At 43.1% G+C, this 21,603-nt stretch overlaps 1 protein-coding gene and 1 non-coding gene across 10 annotated transcripts in view; one reads left to right on the top strand and one right to left on the bottom strand.

Annotated features, from left to right (window-relative positions):
• Positions 1–3,221: 3,221 nt before the first annotated feature.
• On the bottom strand, positions 3,222–3,327 carry LOC133049765 (small nucleolar RNA U13). The gene has a single exon (XR_009691454.1). It is a non-coding gene; the product is annotated as a small nucleolar RNA U13 (small nucleolar RNA).
• A 1,643-nt stretch (positions 3,328–4,970) lies between these two features.
• PAN3 (poly(A) specific ribonuclease subunit PAN3) overlaps positions 4,971–21,603 on the top strand; it is a 119,995-nt gene continuing 103,362 nt past the window's right edge. For 3 of the 9 annotated variants that reach the window (XR_009691418.1, XR_009691417.1, XM_061133733.1), the window contains exons 1-2: positions 4,972–5,806; positions 20,886–21,007. Coding sequence is in view for 6 of the 9 variants with exons in the window: in XM_061133733.1 (XP_060989716.1) it covers positions 5,389–5,806; positions 20,886–21,007 (540 nt within the window). In the remaining 3 variants the exon portion in view is untranslated. Of the gene's footprint in view, positions 5,807–6,717; positions 7,163–20,885; positions 21,008–21,603 lie in introns of those variants that run through there. The other 6 variants (XM_061133730.1, XM_061133729.1, XR_009691419.1 and 3 more) reach the window with 5 other exon arrangements.

Raw genomic sequence — 21,603 nt, 5'->3', positions numbered from 1 at the left:
CAGTTCATGGCTTTTTAATGGCTGCATAATAGTCTTTGTGAATAGTCCACTGTTTAACATTCCCCTCGGTTCTAGAATTTAGGTTGTTTGCATCTTTTCTTTTTTGGCTTTCATATGCTATATTTCAATGAGCACACTGTAGCATAAAACTTGTTATTTAGAGTTACCTTCTTAGGATCTATTTGCAAAGCAGAATAATAATGATGTACATTTTAAAGGCCTCTAAAAAAACACTGCTAACTTGCTTTGAGGATGCAGGGTCGGGGGAAGTGGGTGAGGCTGTATTATCAATGCTTTATTAAAGAGTGTTTGCTCTGTTTTCCTAAATTTATTTGAGGTTTCATCTTGTTAGCACTGCTGCACTTTTTTCACCTGATGGAGATTTACAAATCCTAATCGGTCATTGATCGCATTGTATATTGGCAAGAATACACAGAAGGACTACACAAAAAAGATCTTCACAATCCAGAAAACCACAGTGGTATGATCACTCACCTAGAGTTAGACATCCTGGAATGTGAAGTCAAGTGGGCCTTAGGCAGCATCACTATGAACAAAGCTAGTGGAGGTGATGGAATTCCAGTTGAGTTATTTCAAATCCTAAAAGATGATGCTGTGACAGTGTTGCATTCAATATGCCAGCAAATTTGGAAAACTCAGCAGTGGCCACAGGACTGGAAAAGGTCAGTTTTCATTCCAATCCCAAAGAAAGGCAATGCCAAAGAATGCTCAAACTACTGCACAATTGCACTCATCTCACACGCTAGTAAAGTAATGCTCAAAATTCTCCAAGCCAGGCTTCAACAGTACATGAACCATGAACTTCCAGATGTTCAAGCTGGTTTTAGAAAAGGCAGAGGAACCAGAGATCAAATTGCCAACATCTGCTGGATCATCGAAAAAGCAAGAGAGTTTCAGAAAAACATCTATTTCTGCTTCATTGACTATGCCAAAGCCATTGACTGTGTGGATCACTACAAACTGTGGAAAAATCTTAAAGAGAAAGGAATACCAGACCACCCAACCTGCCTCCTGAGAATTCTGTATGCAGGTCAGGAAGCAACAGTTAGATCTGGACATGGAACAACAGACTGTTTCCAAATAGGAAAACGAGTATGTCAAAGCTGTATATTGTCACCCTGCTTATTTAACTTCTATGCAGAGCACATCATGAGAAACGCTGGGCTGGATGAAGCACAGGCTGGAATCAAGATTGCCGGGAGAAATATCAATAACCTCAGATACGCAGATGACACCACCCTTGTGGCAGAAAGTGAAGAAGAACTAAAGAACCTCCTGAAGAAAGAGAAAGAGGAGAGTGAAAAAGTTGGCTTAAAGCTTAACATTCAGAAAACTAAGATCATGGCATCCGGTCCCATCACTTCATGGCAAATAGATGGGGAAACAGTGACAAACTTTATTTTCTTGGGCTCCAAAATCACTGCATATAGTGACTGTAGCCATGAAATTAAAAGATGCTTACTCCTTGGAAGAAAAGTTATGACCAACCTAGACAGCATATTAAAATGCAGAGACATTACTTTTCCATAAAAGGTCTGTCCAGTCAAGGCTATGGTTTTTCTAGTAGTCATGTATGGATGTGACAGTTGGACTATAAAGAAAGCTAAGCACTCAAGAATTGCTGCTTTTGAACTGTGGCGTTGGAGGAGACTCTTGAGAGTCCCTTGGACTGCAAGGAAATCCAACCAGTCCATCCTAAAGGCAATCAGTCCTGAATATTCACTGGAAGGACTGATGTTGAAGCTGAAACCCCAATACTTCGGCCACCTGATGCGAAAAACTGACTCATTTGAAAAGACCCTGATGCTGGGAAAGATTGAAGGTGGGAGAAGGGGATGACAGGGGATGAGATGGTTGGATGGCATCACCAACTCAATGGACATGAGTTTGAGTAAACTCTGTGAGTTGGTGATGGACAGGGAGGCCTGGTGTGCTGCAGTCCATGGGGTTGCAAATAGTCGGACATGACTGAGTGACTGAACTGAACTGATCTCCACTGGTCTCCCAACACATTGCAGATCTGCTAAATTTGTCATGTATTTCTTCATCTAGGCAGTCGATAATTCTTTTTTTCCATAAAAATAGGTTAAAAACAGAGTTCAAAAGAGGTCAGTAAAGGCTATGTTGATATGTGGTCAATTTATCAATACTTTCTGGATATTGTTCAATGAGCTCCAAAGCCAGCTTTAACATTTTGACTGACTAATCAAAGAGCACTCAAGTCTCCTAACCATAGTATTGCAGCCTACTTTTCTCCATCTTGTTCATAGGGATTTTTTTTTTTTTTTTTTTGGGATTCATAGGGATTTAATATAGGAAACTGTCAAACGTGGTATTGAGTGGTGACTTGCTCTACCTTCGGCATTTCTCTCACGGCCCTGGTTACACTTGAGGACGAACACTGTATCCTATACACCTCTGTGTATCAGTGCCTAGCACAGAACCTGTGTGGTTCATTGTATACAGTAGATTCTCAACAAAGGCTTGTCTGAAAGATATGCTTGATATGGTATGAATTTAATGAAGCTCTGTTGTCTTGCCATTGACACGTCTCTTTCCTAGCCACCCACAGACACACACTCACTTAGAAATGGTCAAATATGTAGTGGAAAGAGCACATCTTTTGTAGTTAGAAGGCCTGAATGGAAGTCCTGGCTTTGAAATTTACTAGCTGTTTGTGGTTGTTGTTTAGCTGCTAAGTCGTGTTCAAGTCTCTGTGACCCCGTGGACTGTCGCCTGCTAGGCTCCTTTGTCTACAGGATTCTCCAGGCAAGAAACTGGAGTGGGTTGCTTTTCCTTCTCCAGGGGATCTTCCCAAGCCAGGGATCGAACCCCCGGCTCCTGTATTGGCAGGCAGATTCTCCACCACTGAGCCAGGAAGGAAGCACCTGACAAGCTGGTAACTTCATGTAACTCTAGACCTTCAGTTTGTTCAATAAAATGGTGGTAACTCATCTTTACTTTCATCATACAGTTCTTATGCGAGTCAGTTTTTTTTCTAAAGGGAAATCTGATAATGCCATTACTTGACTTTTTAAAACCCTGTAATAACTTTCTATTGCTCTCAAGAAAAATGTCTAATCCTTTACTGTGCCTTTCAAGGATTTTATGATCCTGCCTCCACTCAATTCTCCACTATCACCATTCTAACAATCCAAGCTCTTTTCAACCTCAAGGTTTTTATTTTTTTTTTTTTTACACGTCAGACAGGTAATGTGCCGATGTCGTAACAAGGTTTAGGAAGGAGGCACATGTCACGCAGCAGCGTGAACACCCAATCATCATGCTCATGAACTACAAAAGGATCTGCCTCAAGGTCTTTATCTGAAGCTGTTCCCTTTGCCTCCAAAGCTCCTTCCTGCACTCTTACACACTGGCTACTAGTAGCAGTAATACTATTGTACCAAGAGACATAGCTACAATCTATCGAATCCTTACTAAACACCGGATACTTTATATACATTATTAGTTTATTTTTCACAAAGTAACTAACCATTCTTAGCTGGTTTATAGATAAGGCAGAGAGAAATGAAGCTATTTACCACAAGTAACACAGCTGTTAAGTGTAGGCACTGGATTAAAAACTCATATATGTCCCAATTCAAAATATGTTCTCCTCTCCTGCTAATAAGGTATCAGCTTTTCTCCAGAAAGCCCACACACTAATAGCTAATGTGATAAGGTTACTACTTAACACACAGGTTTGTAATCGCCTGTGTACCATGTGTCTCTCCAACCAAGGGATAAACAAGCCATCTGAAACTCAGAAAAGAATGCCTCTTGCTTACTTCTGCTTCCCCAGCTCTGAGCTCAGTTCCTGGTACACGTAACAGGCATTAAAAAGCATTTGTTGAACAGACATACACGTGAAAATGTTTTTAAACAGGGAGACGTAATACAATGTTATTTCTAGTTTAGCTAAGGAACACCACCAGGTTTACCCGTTTGTGGTCTATGGAATCCACTCCCCCACCCCCGCTCCTTCTGCAGTGTGGTACACTGGCTTCTCTTCGTTCTTCTGTGACCTCTTCTGTTTGCCACAAATACCGCCAACAAACATCTCTCCTCCCTTCCAACTGCCTTTTGAGAAAATCAACTGCAGAGGAGAAAAACCAAAACAATACTTTCCCTTCATAGCAACTCTTTAAAAACTCTTGCAAACTTTTTTTTTTAAATACAGCGGAACATAACGTTAGCGATGGGTGCGCGAAAAACCCTATCTTTTGAAAATGAATTTCGAATCAAGACTAGACAGACTGGAGAAAAGGACCCCGGGCGTAGATAGAACTGAAACGTTCAGGGGTAGCCTCTGCATTGCTGTCCCCAGGTGGCATCTGATTTTTTTCATAATATTTTACTGGAGGCTTTCAGTAATATAAATAGAGAAAACAGGTGCTGTACTCAGCTGGGGGTTTGCCTAAGTCAACCTCCTTTGGTTCCTTTTTTTTTTTTATAAAAGGCCCAGGAGTTTTAGGCAATCATTTCTGTAGCTCTCCTCACCCTCAGCGGGAAGGGGAAAAAAAAAAAAAGGAGGGTGGGGGAAAAGTGAGGGCGCGGAAGTGCGACGAACAGACGGAGCTGGGAGAGCCACGGCTTAGGCTGCGGCCTCAGGCGCGCCCCGCCCCCCCCCCCCCCCCCCAAGAAATGACCATCACATTCCGTAAATTCCGTCGTTTCAATTAAGAAATGACGCTCTGGCTTTACAAGTAAGAGGACAAACGAAAGCGGGAAGGCCTATCGCCTCGTGAGAACGCTCCCCCAGCCAGCTCGGCGTCGGAGAAGCGCAGCCGCCGACCGCCGACCGCCCGCCCGTCCAACCGACACCCGGCCAGGCTTCCCCCTCCCCCGCTGGCGCTCCCGCTACCCACAAGCCCCCGCGCCCCGGCGCGCAGGCGCAGCGGCGACGGCCGTCTCAGGAAGAGGAAAAGGGAATAAACAACTCGGAGGAACCAGAGCGCGAGAGAGCGAGTGGAGGCAGAATTTAAAAATAAACCGGCCCCTCCGTCCTCCCCGCCCGTTCGCTGCCGCCGCCGCGCCCCCTCCACTCCCCCTACTCCCCGAGCCCGCGCCCTCGAAGTCCCTGTCAGAGGGCCCGCGCGCCCACCCCGTCGTCCCGCGCGCGGCCCCTTTAAGAAAAGAGAAGGCGAGAGTGAGTGAGAGAGACTCCCGACTCTCCCCCTCCCCGCCCCTCCCTCCTGCCCCCTCCTCCCTCCCCTCTCCCCTCCCCTCCCCCCCTCCCCGGGCGGCTCCGGCTCCCGCAGCGGGACAGACCCGCCCGCCCGGGCTTTTCTCCGGCCCCCCGGCAGCGCCGTCCCTCCCTCCCCGGTCTATGGTGGCGGCGGCGGAAGACGAGGCTGCGGCGTTGCCATGAACAGTGGCGGCGGCCTCCCGCCCCCCTCGGCCGCCGCCTCCTCCGCGTCCTCCTCGCTGGCGGCGGCCGCGGCGGTGGCCCCGCCGGGGGTCGGGGGCGTCCCCGGCGGGGCGGCGGCGGCGGGGGTGAAGCTGAAGTACTGCCGCTACTACGCCAAGGATAAGACGTGCTTCTACGGGGAGGAGTGTCAGTTCCTGCATGAGGACCCGGCCGCCGGGGCCGCGCCGGGCCTCGGCCTCCATAGCAACAGCGTCCCCCTGGCTCTGGCGGGCGCGCCCGGGGCCGGCTTCCCGCCCGGAGCGGTCCCGGCCGGGGGAGCCGGGCCGCCCGCGGGGCCCAAGAAGCCGGACCTGGGGGGCCCCGGAGCCGGCGGAGGCGGCAGCAGCGGGGTACTCGACGGGCCGCGGCTGGCAAGTGAGTGTGGCCCGGGGGCGGGGGGCTTCGGGGCGGCGGGGGAAAGGGGGCGCCGGAGCCCGGCCCGCGGGGTCCCCCCTCTCCCCTCAGCTTTCGTGTCCCTCAGCTTTCCGAGAGGCCTAGGCCCGGGGCCTGGGGCCTCCTTCCGTCTTCCTGCCTCCCCTCCCCACAGCCCTCGGCTCGCCCGGGCGGCGAGGGCCGGCCGGCTTCCCGGGAACTGGGGGCGGTGGACTTTTGGGGGGGGCGGGGGTGTGGGTGGGGGCGGGGAGGACGGGGGATGGGTCGCGGCGTGCGGGAGATGGGGGTGTCGCTTCCGGGGGGTGTGGAAAGGGGCCGGGTTTGCCGGCACCTGTGAGTGTGTGTGTGTGTGTGTGTGTGTGTGTGCGCGCGCGCGCGCGCACCCCGGGCCGAGCGAAGGGGTCCCCCGGTGGGTGTGTGTCGGTCGGGGCGGGCTCCGCGGCTTCCAGGAGTGGGTTGGAAGAGCGGAAAAAGTTTTTTTTTCCTTTCCTTTTTTTTTTTCCTGTGTGTGTGTGTGTGTGTGCACGGCTTCTGGGAGAGAGGTTTTCCAGGCAGGAAATGCTTTCTAAGGAATCGGGAGCGAACCGACGCGCAGCCGTCTCTCGCGTGCTCGGTCTGAGTCGGGATTTCACCCAAACTTGCATTTCCGCAGTTTTCTTGAAAGCTGGCGGGAGTCTGCAGGGTGTCCGGAGGTGTATCTCTTGTTTTCTACCACTTTGTATCCAGCGAACCCTCAGTTCGGAGCCTCGGAAAAGTGCCTCGCCATGAACCGCGCACATTTGTGTGCGACTGAGCCCTCGAATTCGGCTCTCTCAGGACAGCGGGCTTTTTTTTTTAACTTGTCTTTATCTATTACCTTGTGACTTGTTCGTCGTTAGTGAGTGGTAATCTAGTTTACAAAAGGTTGCCCTTGAAAAGTAGAGGTGTGTCGAGTTTTCCCTTGTTTGTTTCTCAGTGTATGGAGCATTTCTAAACCACGTGGAAAAATCCTACTTCCTTGGGAATTCTAAAAAGTTACTAGATTTGAAACTCATTTGATAGGCTGGCTAACTTGGATGTCAGAACTTTCTCTTTTTTTTAAACTGTAAATGGTGTATTTGGCTTGATGCTTTAGCAACTGTTTGCTCTGTGAGGATTATTGTGTCTTCCTAGAGATGGGTGTTAGTGTGTGTTTTTAAGATTGTTTCTTTTGCTCTGATGGGTCTGACTTCAATGTAGATATATTTGGTGAGGGTGATATGCCAAGAAGAATAATTTGCAACTTAAAATGTTTTGTCAAAATGGTTACTTTATTGGTGGAATTTTATCACGTTGGAGCAGCAACTTTGCATTTTCTAGGTAAGTTTGCTGGATGTATTGAGTTGTGGCTCAGATTAATTCGTTATGTTTGATTAGTAAGCAGTGAAACTGAACAGTGGTTTTGTTACCTACAAGAAGAGGCATGTTTAAAAAAATGGAGGTGTTCAATTTAATATGTGATATTTTTAGGATTTTCTAATACATAGATGTGGTATATTTGGGACATGAAAGTTAGGACAGGCTGTAAACAGGTGAGGTTGGAGATGGAGGAGAAATACTAGCAGTGACTCAAAGATGGGGACCATTTCATATCTCAGGATCCGAACGTGTTTGGGAGATAGGTTCTTGAGAGGACAGGCAGTCAGTGCTGGAAAGGCATTTTGAAGTCAGCGTTTAGTCATTTAACAGTTACTTGATTAAGTAGCTGCGTTATGTAGTTGGATTCTGTGGGACTTGCTTTAACTCAACTGGGTGAAGCCCAAGGCTCCTCTTGTCTGCTGTAGGCTTCTGGGTAACTCGGAATGGTCTAGATTGTGGCTCCTTTGGGTGAGATAAAATTGTCTCCTATTAGTGAGTGGCCAGTTGAGTTAGGTTGTTCAGGAATCAGGGAACAGGATTGTGTTGGTGATTTAATGTTTGTGTTGAATTTTCTACACTTTATTTTTGATTTTTGATTTACTTTCTATGTTTAGCTGTATTATACTCTGATTTTATGAGACACTTGGTTTGGTAAGTGTATGAGGCAATTAAAAGGGAGGACACATTCTGAGAGGTGTTATTAGGAGAAATTTAAATTTTGTTAGTTGTTGACTTGATCAGGTAGAGTCACTGACACAGTTTTATATTGCTTTTACTTTTTTTTCTTTGCTCTTCTTCAGGTGTAAGAATGGAGACTATTTCTTTAGCTGGGGTGTCAGACAGATCTGCTCTGATAAGCTGGGCCCACCTGTAGAAATACTTTGTTTGGGCTCCTTAGGTATCTTGGGGCTGTGTGTGTTTTAAAGTTTTTGTTGAAGTGTACACACCTACGGAACAGTATACAGACCATAAATTTTGGAATTTTCACAAGATGAAAACAGCTCATAACAGTACTCAGATCAGGAAATAGAACTGAATCAGGACCTGCTGAAGTCCTGCTCTTCCTACCCTCTGCCAGTCACTGTCCTTTCCCAGAGGTAACCACTGACTTCACGCACTACATTGTAGATTCATTTTTTACTTTTTCATGCTTTTTCTTGAACTCTATAAGAACATTGTGGGCCTCTTTTCTTTAAGCATATTTGTAAGATCAGTTATGTAGGAGCAGCCTCTTAGTCTCATTCTTGCTTGGTGTTACACATTGTATGAATGTACCTCATTTTATATTCTCATTTTGCTGTTGGTGGGTGATGGAACGTTTCCAATTTTTGTTTATTAAGAAGAGCACTGTTTTGAACATTCTTGAACATGTTTTTTGGTTCAAGTCTATGAATTTATGTTAGGAGTGGAATTTCAGACTTGTAATAGGGCATGCATATGTTCAGCCCTAAGTAGATGACTTCAGACAGTTTTCTGAACATATTGTATCACATCTACATTCCCTTTAGCAGAGTATGAGAGTTCAAGTTGTTTCAAGTTGCTGCATGTTCTCCCCAGCACTTGATATTAGCTATCTTATAATTTTAGCCATTTTGATGCCTACAATTTATGATATAATTTGATGTTTTCAATTTGCATGTGTTTGGATTGTAACTGAATTAGTTGACAACATTTAAAAAATCAGGTTTAACACTAAACTACAGATTTCTGTCTTTTTTTGAAGGGCAACTCTTTTCTATATTGGAATTAGGTGTGTTGGCTGGGCAAGACTCCATTTTTGCCTTATTACTGACTGGGTAACTTATATGCCTGGCTCCTCTTGGCCTTTGAGTTTTTGACTCTTGCTTTAGTACTTGAATTGTTTTGGTAGTGTTTCAGATTATGTGAAAACTTGAGGGGTAAATGCAAGAGGAAATTTTATCCTTATTTTTCAAGCATTGGAAAACTAAAGCAGAAAGGCTTTTTTTTAGTATGCTTAGTTGCAGTGGTGCTTCAGTCTCATAAAGGAACTGTATTTTCATTTGTTGCTTACTTTTTATCTGTACAGAAGTATTACACTTCCAGCTCTTTCGTTGACCTGGCAGTATGGTAGTGAACATAGTCTGGCATTCAGGGTTGTTGGGAAGTAGCTGTTTATTTATTATTCTTTTTTAAAGTGTTAGACATTTCGTATTTCTTTTGGACTTCGAATCTTCTAAAGGTTCAGTGTGGCTTGATTTGGTGGTTTAATTGAGTTGCTGATTCTTGACCTTTTAATGATGTGATTCTAATATTTTCAGCCAGCTACACTTTTCAAGATGCTCAGTTTTTAGCAGCTCAACTATATATCAAGTATTTGTATTTTATATATGTTACTTTATTTGAAACCCAATAGATTTATTTTACCAAAACAGACTTACTTTTCAGTTCTGCTGATTTAGTTAGCAGTGAAGACTCTGGCATAAGGCACATCTAAGATGGATCTGGCTCTCCTGTCTACTACCTTTGTGATCTTGAGTTTTTAACTTTTAAGCATCTTGTTTTTCTCATTTTAAAACGTGGAGGTAATAGTAGTACCTAGTTCAGAGTTGTGACAGGCTTGGATATAACACTATCAGAGCATTGTCTGGCACATAGTGAGGGGTCAGGATTAGTTGCTGCTGTTAATTGAATATTAGTAATAAGTCTACAGTTAGCCTGTACATTTCTTTACCTCCCAGTTTTTGAGAGTATATTTTCAAGACCAGTAAAATAGCTACAGATGATTGGACCATGACTGTCTGTTCAAATGGCAGAAAGCAGGGGATAACTTGACGTTCATAAGCAAACTTTGGAGTGTATGGCAAGACTGTTTTTAAGCCAGAATTATACTTTTTCACCCCACAAACCTGAATCAGCTCACAGAGGAGTGAGTACTGGATATTTGCCATTAGGAGAGCTGGTGTGGGTTAACACATTTTTATTTGACAATACACAAAGTAGATAACAAGAGACTTTATAATACCATTGATTTCACTCCTTTATTATAGTGCTTGCAAAGTGGCAAGTTTTGATCAGGGTGATAGGAATACAACATTGAATGAAACAAAAGTCTGTCCTGTGGAGGTTACCTTCTAGTGGGGAATACAGGTATGTGTATAAGATAAAATTAGATCTTGAGAAGTTTTAAGAGGAAAGTTTAGAGCTTTATGAGGAGTACTCGGAGAGGGTTGTACTGTCTCAGTAAGATTCAGTTAGTGAGTAAACACTTTTTTCCATGAAAGTGCATTTGAAATGACTCTGTAAGAAGATAAATGATGGCCAAAACATCTATTTTTGTCCTTTTGTAGGATTTTTCTCTTTTTAAATTAATTTTCTATTTTGAGATAATTGTAGAGTCACATGCAGTTGTAAGAAATAATACAGAAAGAGCAGTACTGTCCCATTCCCGTTTCCCCAGCAGCAACGACTTAGAGAACTGTAGTGCAGTGTCACAGCCACACTGATAGACACAATCCACTTAGCCTTTTTCAAGGTTTTCTGAGTCTTACTTGTGTGTGTGTGCACACATGTGTATATTTAGTTCTGTGGAGTTTTATTGTGTGTATGTTTTTACACCTGCCAGCACAGTCAGGACATGGAGCAGCTCTGTCACCCTCAAGAGGCCTTTTTGTCACCTTTCAAATCCCTGACAACCACTAATTTGCCCTCCATGTCTATAATTTTGTCTTTTCAGGAATGTTCTATAGGGAATTCCCTGGTTGCCCAGTGGTTAGGATTCCATGCTTCCACTGCTGCATCTTTTTTTGTTGTTGTTGTTTGCTTTTCTGTAGGCGTATCTGCTTTTGTGTACAAAGGTATGAATGTTTTTGGTACCTAGAAATATTTTAGAAATTTATTTATTTTAGGGTTGAATTTATTTAGTTTTTAATAAACTTTTTTTGTAAAAATTTTCACTGGAACAGCAGTGTATAAAGTTAAGCTGATCTCATTGCCCAGGGTTAATCATTATTATTAGTTTTGTGTGTAACCTTAACTACTCCTAAGGCCCTATCTCCACATTCCCTCACATTGGGGGTTAAGGTTTCAGTAGGAGAATTTAGGGGGAGACAGTTAGGTCCATAGTATGGGCATACATACACACACTCAAGTTGTGTAGCAGTATTTCTTACATTTGTTTTTCCATATTAACTTTATATTCTGTTTTTATAAAGTAGTTTATAAGCTGAAGCTGTACAAAGGATTGTGATAAAGTTCTTGCTTTATGCACTGTTGTCATATGTGATCAGTGTGTGCTCAATTGCTCAGTCGTGTCTCACTCTTCATGACCCATGGACTGTAGTGCCAGGCTCCTCTGTCCGTGGGATTTCCCAGGCAAGAATACTGGAGTGGGTTGCTATTTCCTCCTCCAGGGGATCTTCTTGACCCAGCGTTCGAATGCTTGTCTCCTGCACTGTCAGGTGGATCCTTTACTATTGAGCCACCTGGGAAGCTTGTTGTCATAGAGTTGTCAACAAATTCATACATAGAGTATTTGCTCCTCCTTTTGTTGTATAGGAGTTACAGTTGGACTGGGGTTCCTGAGAATTAGGTGTTTTTTTTTTCTTTAGTACTCTGTCTTAAAGTAACTTTGATCTTAGGCTAGTAATTTAGTCCATGTGGAAATATATTTCTTTGTCTATAGAATATGAGAATGGGGTATGGAGTACATGATGTTTAAAATTCCTTCAGGTATAAAATGTTTGTGTTTTTCTAAATGTTTATGTTCTAGGAAACATTATTTTATGATCAATTTTTAGAATTCATCCTCTTTCCTTCCCAATAGCTTTAAAAATCTTTGATCTCTCAGCAGCTTCAGCTTAGGGAAGGACATGTTCTCTAATCTTGACTGAGTTAATTGGCCTGTGGATAATGGCCCTCTTCTGGTAACTTCCTTTTTTTATGTCCTTTGGTATCTTTTTCTTTAAAAAATTAAAGATATTGTACCTGCTTTTCTAAAACTAGCTTTTAATTGTATTTTTAACATTAAAAATTGCAGCTTTTTAAATCTAGGAACAATATCTTGCTTTGGAAATTAAAAATGTGCTGCGTAAACAGGGGAAGCCTGGTGGGCTTCGGTCCCTGGGGTCATGAAGAGTCACAGGCACATGCACAGGTTAAAAGTTTAAATAGTGCAAAAGGATACACAGTGAAAAATAGTCTCCCTTCTTCCTAGTTCCCTGATCCCTCTCCAAAAGACACTCTTTTAATTTATTATATATCTTTTCAGAGATGTTCTTTGTACATCACTCATGTTTGTATTTCCCTATCTCTGGTACATACTGCTCACACATGGAAGCCTAATGCACTTTGAATTTTTTCACCATACTGCTTATCTTCTAGTTTGTTTCACATCTACACATAGAAGTATACATTACTCTTTATAGTGACTGTGTGATAATTCCCTTGTATGATTGTACTATTCTTTTCAGTGGCTATTTAGATTGTTTATGGTCTTTTACAAGTGATGGTACTAAGCTGTTACATCTTACTGTACTATGTATACTTATACATAAATTAACACAAAGTATAACATATGCATACTTAAGAAACATACAGAGTCTTGAGTAATCTGGTTCAAGCTTGTTACATTAAAAAAAAAATATGTAGGCAAATATAGTACGATCTCAATTCCATGTGGAATCTTAAAAAAAAAAAAAAAAACCCACCCAAATGCATAGATGACAATGAAGAAGAGATTGGTGGTTGCCAGAGGCAGGGGTCCAGGGGGGTAGGGGAAGATAGTCAAGAGATACAAACTTCCAGGTCTTTTAGTCTCATAAAACCCTGGAAAGTAGATGTTACCAATTCTGTTTTACAGAGGAGGAAACTAAGACTTAGATTACATTAACTTTCAAGGATGAGTAATTGGCAGCTGGCTCCAGCAGACCTCACGGGCAGCTGCGTTTGCGTGGTCTGTGCTCACTCCACGGGCGGGCGGGGCAGAGGGTGGTGTGACTGCTGAGTGGCCGGAGGAGCCCGTTTCCTGGGCCTGCACCCACTGTGCTGTCATCTAGTGTCTGAGTCGCTCGGCACCATCAGAAAAACGGAGGCAGTGATACCATTTGCATGGGGTGTTTTATAGAAGTTGGATGTGAAAATCTGTTGTATTGTTTATCAACTTTTAAGAATACATACTTTTAAGAAGGGCTTACTTGTATATGAGTGTTTATGTAAACGTGTTAATAGAGTAGGGAGTGCCAGAAAAATAGCAGGAATAGTTCCTAATCTCAGTTTACAGTGTTTCAGTGGTTGAAGACAGCAATGAAGGATCAAAGGATTTCTTTTTTTTTTGGTCACATGAGTGATATAAACAGTGTCTTAAAAGGTGGAGTTTTTAACATCTTGGAATAATGGGGGAATGCATTGTAGAGATGAGGAAAGAGGAAAATAACATTTATGATTACCTTTGAGGTAGGGTGTTAGGCACTCTACTTCACTTGAGGGCCTTTCACAGCCCCGTGAATGAGATGTGATTGCTTTTTTTTCAGATGAAGAAATGAATTTTAGTGGGTTTTGCTTAAGGTCATTCAGCTAGTGAGCGGTGAAACTTGGATTAGAACACAGTGACTAACTTCAAGTATTTTGTTTTTTGCATTGTACCTGGGTCTTGAAGATTATAGGGCTTGGGCTATGTGTTTGCTGGAATTGATGGTAGTCCTTGTTGTGGACTGTGCATGCCAAGTCACTTCAGTTGTCTCTGACTCTTCGCAGTCCTGTGGGCTGTAGCCCACCAGGCTCCTCTGTCCATGGGATTTCCCAGGCAACAATACTGGAGTGGGTTGCTTTGCCCTCCTTCAAGGGATCTTCCCAACCCAGGGGTCGGACTCATGTCTCTTACATCTCCTGCGTTGCAAGTGGATTCTTCACCATTAGTGCCACTTGGGAAGCCCAATTGTGAACTATAGACCTTCAACATATAGTGAATTTATTGGTTTGACTGGAGGAGAGAGTTCAGTAATGTTAAAATTATTGTAAGACCTTTTTATAGTAGAATGTATACTTTTACATTATAATCTTTGATATTTTGGAAATATCTGTGTTTTTTCCCTGATGGATACACAGTTATTTTAAATCCATTTATTGAATAATTCCAGTTTTCTCCAAGGGGTTTAAAAAGGAGGTTTATCAAAATATAATTTACCTACTGTAAAATTCATCCATTGTAAATGTACAATTCATTTTTTCTTAGTAAATTTATAGAGTTGCAACCGTCAGGAGTTTTACGAGAACTTTTAAGATACTTTTCATTTTTTTAAAGATACTTCTCATTTTTTCCCATAACGTTTCATTAAAGTTTGCCAGGTAGATGGTATGAGTCTCATTTTACAAGTCATGGTGTAATCTCCACTTTATAAGCATTTTGCCCAAGACATTGTGGCTAGTAAGTGGCAGAACTGAGATTCAGACCCAGAACTTTTAGGAAATACTATAATGATAGGTTGAGAACTGAATGTTGAGGGCTTTTTAATGTCGACTAAGAAGTTTGGATTTCATCCCTTGGGATAAACATTGCCAGCACCTGTCTGTGATGTCCTTCTTGGCAGAGGAGAACCACTCAGTATTTTCAGCTGGGCTCTTTTTTTTTTTTTTCTTTAAAACTTGTTCTATGGAAGGCCAAACTTGTTCTATGGGCTCCAGAATCACTGCAGATGGTGACTGCAGCCGTGAAATTAAAAGACGCTTGCTCCTTGGAAGGAAAGTTATGACCAACCTAGACATCGTATTAAAAAGCAGAGACATTACTTATCCAAAAAAGGTCTGACTAGTCAAGGCTATGGTTTTTCCAGTAGTCATGTATGGATGTGAGAGTTGGACTATAAAGAAAGCTGAGCGCCAAAGAATTGATGCTTTTGAACTGTGGTGTTGGAGAAGATTCTTGAGAGTCTCTTGGACTGCACGGAGATCCAACGAGTCCAACCTAAAGATCAGTCCTGGGTGTTCATTGGAAGGACTGATGCTGAAGCTGAAACTCAATACTTTGGCCACCTGATGCGAGGCCTGACTCATTGGAAAAATCTCTGATGCTGGGAAGGATTGAGGGCGGGAGGAGAAGGGGACTACAGAGGATGAGATGGTTGGATGGCATCACCGACTCAATGGACATGAGTTTGAGTAAACTCCGGGAGTTGGTGATGGACAGGGAGGCCTGGTGTGCTGCAGTCCATGGGGTTGCAAAGAGTCGGACACTACTAAGTGACTGAACTAACTGACTGACTGATGTTGGTCATAGATTTTCTTCCAAGGAGCAAGTGTCTTTTAATTTCATGGCTGCAGTCACCATCTGCAATGATTTTGGAGCCCAAAATAATAAAGTCTGTTACTGTTTCCAGTTTCCCCATCTATCTGCCATGAAGTGATGGGACCAGATGGCATGATCTTAGTTTTCTGAATGTTGAGTTTTAAGCCAACTTTTTCAGTCTCCTCTTTCGCTTTCGTCAAGAGGCTTTTTAGTTCTTCTTCACTCTCTGCCATAAGGGTGGTGTCATCTGCGTATCTGAGGTTATTGATATTTTTCCCAGCAATCTAGATTCCAGCTTGTGCTTCATCCAGCCCTACATTTCGCATGATGTACTCTGCATAGAAGTTAAATAAGCAGGGTGACAATACACAGCCTTGACTTACTCCTGCTGTTCCATGTCCAGTTCTAACTGTTGCTTCTTTACCTGCCTGCAGATTTCTTAGGAGGCAGGTCAGGTGATCTGGTATTCCCATCTTTTTAAGAATTTTCCACTGCCTGGCCCTCTCAGGGAACAAAGGATTGAGCTGCATACCAAAGGAGAGCTGCATACCGGCCCCTCCCCACCCAGAGGCAGAAAGGCAGGCTTGTGACAGCTAGACAGCTAGAGGCAGAAGGCAAGGGGCTGCTACAATCTCAGCCCCAGAGATAGCATCTTCCACCAACAGTGAGCAGACTGCCAGCTGTCTTCCTGAGATCCTGGGTGGTTGACGTGTGCCGGAAGGGTTGGAGCCTGAGATCAGCTCTCCTGAGGAGACAAACAGCACACCTGAGACAGTGCTCTTGCGGCACACCCAGGAAAGTGAGCGGTCGGGACTTGGGAGGTGATTAAGATGCACGGCCCACCTGGGACAGTGCGCTCGCCAAGCACCTGGTCACCCGAGCGGCTCAGTCCTGGGAATGGCACAACATGCCCAGCCCACAGAGACTGAGCCAGAAACACGTCTCCTGCAGAGGTGCGGTCAGCAGAGGCCTGCCTCAGGTCTCTAGGTGCAGCAGACCTGGCTACGGCATAAGCCCTTTGCAGGAGGGTGCCATTAACCCCACCATAGAGCCACCAGAACTTACACAGGACTGAGGAAACAGGACTCTTGGAGGCCACAAACAAAACCTTGTGCACACCAGGACCCAGGAGAAAGGAGCAGTGACCCCACAAGGGACTGACCCAGACTTGCCCGTGAGTGTCCAGGAGTCTGTGGCGGAGGCGTGGGTCGGCGGTGACCTGCTGCAGGTTGGGGGCACTGAGTGCAGCAGTGCAGCATGGGACCTTTTGAAGGAGGTCGCCCTTATCTTCTTTATCTCCACCATAGTTTGGCCTCAGGTCAAGCTTGGCCTCAGGTCATGCAACAGGGAGGGAACACAGCCCTGCCCATCTACAGAAAATTGGATTAAAGATTTACTGAACATGTCTCCGCCCATCAGAACAAGACCCAGTTTCCCCCTCAGTCAGTCTCTCCCTTCAGGAAGCTTCCATAAGCCTCTTATCCTTCTCTTTCAGAGGGCAGATAGAATGAAAACCACAATCACAGAAAACTGACCAATCTGATCACATGGACCACAGCCTTGTCTAGCTCAATGAAACTATGAGCCGTACTGTGTAGGGCCTCCCATGACAGACAGGTCATGCGGAGAGTTCTGACAAACTGTGGTCCACTGGAGAAGGGAATGGCAGACCACTTCAGCATTCTTGCCTTGATAACCCCATGAACAGTATGAAAAGGCAAAAAGATAGGACACTGAAAGACGAACTCCCCAGGTCAGTAGGTGCCCAATATGCTACTGGAGAAGAGTGCAGAAATAACTGCAGAAAGAATGAAGAGATGGAGCCAAAGCAAAAACAACACTCAGTTGTGGATGTGATGGGTGATGGAAGTAAAGTCCGATGTTTTAAAGGACAATATTGCATAGGATCTTGGCATGTTAGATCCATGAATCAAGGCAAATTGGAAGTGGTCAAACAGAAGATGGCAAGAGTGAATGTCGACATTTTAGGAATCAGTGAACTAAAATGGACTGGAATGGGTGAATTTAACTCAAGATTATATCTACTATTGTGGGCAAGAATCCCTTAGGAGAAAAGGAGTAGCCATCATAGTCGATACGAGTTCAAAGTGCAGTACTTGGATGCAGTTTCAAAAACAACAGGATGATCTCTTTTCGTTTCCAAGGCAAACCATTCAGTATCACAGTAATCCAAGTCTATGCCCCGACCAGTAATGCCGAAGAAGCTGAAGTTGAATGGTTCTATGAAGACCTACAAGACCTTCTAGAACTAACACCCAAAAAAGATGTCCTCTTCTTTGTAAGGGACTGGAATGCAAAAGTAGGAAATCAAGAGATACCTTGAGTAACAGGCAAATTTGGCCTTGGAGTACAAAATGAGGCAGGGCAAAGGCTAACAGAGTTTTGCCAAGACAGTGCACCGGTCATAGCAAACACTCTCTCCCAACAACACAAGAGAAGACTACACATGGACATCACCAGATGGTCAATACTGAGATCAGATCGATTGTATTCTTTGCAGCCAAAGATGGAGAAGCTCTATACAGTTAGCAAAAACAAGACTGGGACCTGACTGTGGTTCAGATCATGAACTCCTTATTGCCAAATTCAGACTTAAATTGAAGAAAGTAAGGAAAACTACTAGACCATTCAGGTATGACTTGAATCAAATCCCTTAATGATTATACAGTGGAAGTGAGAAATAGATTCAGGGGATTAGATCTGATAGAGTAACTGAAGAACTATGGATGGAGGTTCCTGATGTTGTACAGGAGACAGTGATCAAGACCATCTCCAAGAAAAAGAAATGCAAAAAGGCAAATGGTTGTCTGATGAGGCCGTAGCTGAGAAAAGAAGCTAAAGGCAAAGGAGAAAAGAAAAGATATACCCATTTGAATGCAGAGTTCCAAAGAATAGCAAGGGAGAGATAAGAAAGCTTTCTCCAGTGATCAGTGCAAAGAAATAGAGGAAAACAATAAAGTGGGGAAGACTAGAGATCTCTTCAAGAAAATTAGAGATACCAAGGGAACATTTCCTGTAAAGATGAGCTCAATAAAGGACAGAAATGGTATGGACCTAACAGAAGCAGAAGATATTAAGAAGAGGTGGCAAGAATACACAGAAGAAGTATGCAAAAAAGATCTTCATGACCTAGATAACCATGATGGTGTGATCACTCACCTAGAGCCATCCTGGAATGTGAAGTCAAGTGGGCCTTAGAAAGCCTCACTACGAACAAAGCTAGTGGAGGTGATGGAATTCCAGTTGAGCTATTTCAAATCATAAAAGATGATGCTGTGAAAGTGCTGCATTCAATATGCCAGCAAATTTGGAAAACTCAGCAGTGGCCATAGGACTGGAAAAGGTCAGTTTTCATTCCAATCCCAGAGAAAGGCAGTCCTGAAGAGTGTTCAAAGTACCACACGGTTGCACTCATCTCACATGCTAGCAAAGAAATGCTCAAAATTCTCCAAGCCAGGCTTCAACAAGATGTGAACTGTGAACTTCCAGATGTTCAACCTGGTTTTAGAAAAGGCAGAGGAACCAGAGATCAAATTGCCAACATCTGCTGGATCATTGAAAAAGCAGGAGAGTTCCAGAAAAACATTTGCTTTATTGACTATGCCAAAGCCTTTGACTGTGTGGATCACAACAAACTGGGACATATTTTCTATGTTACATGTAGTTTATACTGTAATCTTACAATAAAGTAAGCTTAGAGAAGATAAAACACTATTAAGGAAATCACAAGGAAGAGAAAATACATTTTCAGTTCTGTACTGTACTGATGGACATAGGAAGTTTGCTTTGTATGTTTACAAAATGAGTCATATTCTGTCTGTACCTTCATCACTGCTGTCTTAATAGGATACAAAATCTGTAGGTATCATGTGTTTTACTAACACTGGACATCATAATGGAAAATGTGAAAAAGGAATTCATAGTTATTTACAGGTGTGAAGCGGCAGCAGTGGGATTGCTTTCTGGTAGCTTAGTGTCTGGGATATGATTGCTTCATAGTAGCCTAGCCTGTGCACTTATTAACGAGTTGTAAAATTTGCATAGCATTTCAAATTTTGTATAGTCATGTTCAATATAGTATTAGAAATGTTACATTTAAAGAAGAACAACCTCTGATGATAGGTTGATGTGTCACCTATAATAACTTCTCCAGTTAGGAGAGAGGCATACTGTATGATACTGTGATTCTTTGAAAGTAAAGTTATAAAAGTGAGAAAATGAAAATTGTTAATTTTATATTAAGTATCACTTACTTTATGCCTATGTAAGGATAGACTAATATCTATATCTGCATATATTCTATGCATTCATGACACACCTTTTTTTCATTTTCTTTTATATCTTTAGTCTGTGTGGTTCGCCTTCAAATTTTCCAAATTGTCATAAATCTCCAAACATTTTTCCAATATATTTATCAAAAAAAAAGTCTGTGTATTCCCTGATGGCTCAGTTGATAAAGAATCCCCCTGCAGTGCAGGAGACCTCGGTTCGATTCCTAGGTTGGGAAGATCCCCTGGAGAAGGGATAGGCTACCGATTCAAGCATTCTTGGACTTACCTTGTGGCTCAGCTGGTAAAGAATCCACCTGCAATGCAGGAGACCTGAGTTTGGTCCCTGGGTTGGGAAGATCTCCTGGAGAAGGGAACAGCTATCCACTCCATAATCTGGCCTAGAGAATTGCATGTACTGTATAGTCCATGGAGTCGCAAACAGTTGGAGACAACTGAGCGACTTGCACTTTCATAATTGGGCCCAGACAGTTCAAACCTGTGTGGTTCAGTGGTCAACTGTACTTACCAAGAAATAGGATCTAAAATGTATTGTTTATCACTTTGTTGATATGTGATGGATTATTTTAGTAGTTACAGTGATTCCGTATTATTCCACCCTAGAATTGACAGACAGCTTGTCTGTTGCCCTCAGCTCTGTCCCATTGCAACCACTGTTGAGTTGGTTTTATGAATAAGTTTAAGGTGAAACTGCTGGTCTGTTTCATAAGGTGTGTTATGAGAAACAGTCCTGGGAAACTTGTCCTGTTAAGTATATGAAGATTCACAGGAGAAATTGCAGTAGTTACCATTCTCCTGTTTTCTTGCAAGTTAAAGAACGGAAACTTGATGAGAAAAGTAGAAATAAATGCAAGTGTGGTTTGTTTCTTCCTGTCGTGCTTAGTGGCTCTCAGGTGACATTATAAAAATAACTATCTCTGTGGAAGAAGTTATTCAACTTGAGCATTGTTTAACAAATTTTTAGAGTTGAGCTAGTTTTGTTTGAATCAAATTATGAACAAGTAAATAAAAACAAGTGTGACAGAGATTTGAGACTTTATTATAAGTTCCCAAAACTTACTTGGGAACAGAGAAACTACATCAACCATTTGTGCTTTTAAATAATTTAAATAGTTGAATTTTCCTTCTCTTTCAGTTCCTGGAATCGATGGAGGTGCTTTAACTGATACGAGTCTCACAGATTCCTATTTCAGCACCAGCTTTATTGGAGTCAATGGATTTGGAAGCCCTGTGGAGACGAAGTATCCTGTGATGCAGGTATTGTTGGCGTGAATTCTCATGGCCCTGGAAACTGAGGTGTGTTTTGGGGATGGAGACCTCTAGAGTCTTCCTTTGTCCTCACATTTGGTGAGTGGGAGGTGGACTTTTAGGAGGTGATGAGGTCAGAGGGATACAGGTAAGCCACCTCCTGTAATGAAGTCAGGTGAGCTTTCAAGGGTGCAGTTGAAGTCTAGAGGATGGTTAGAAAGAGGCTAGTTTTCCTCCTGTGTGTGTTGTGATTATGGGATGAAGTCCTTTCAGGATCGCGAGCCGTAGAGGCTGTGGAGTGTGTTAAGGAAGGGTGGGACATGTCCAGAGAACAGAGACAAGCCTAATTTCATAGCATCTATCAGGTGTATGAAGGATAATATGTATTGAGGGAGAATAGCAGAGAGTGTTTATTGACTCTGTCATTCACATCCCCCAGATGGATACTTACGAAGAAGGAAACTGAGTAGTTGTGTGTCTTGCTCAGGCTAGTGAGTTATGGAAGTGCAGTTCAAAATGGTTCTGTGACTGGTTTTAAATACCTGGCTAATGAGTGAAATAAGTTTCTGCCTAGGTGATTGTAGTCCATGCAACAGCATTATAGG

This window comes from Dama dama, chromosome 30, assembly GCF_033118175.1.
Source record: "Dama dama isolate Ldn47 chromosome 30, ASM3311817v1, whole genome shotgun sequence".
In the NCBI taxonomy this organism is placed as follows: Eukaryota; Metazoa; Chordata; class Mammalia; order Artiodactyla; family Cervidae; genus Dama; species Dama dama.
This window is presented reverse-complemented; position numbering and strand designations above follow the sequence as displayed.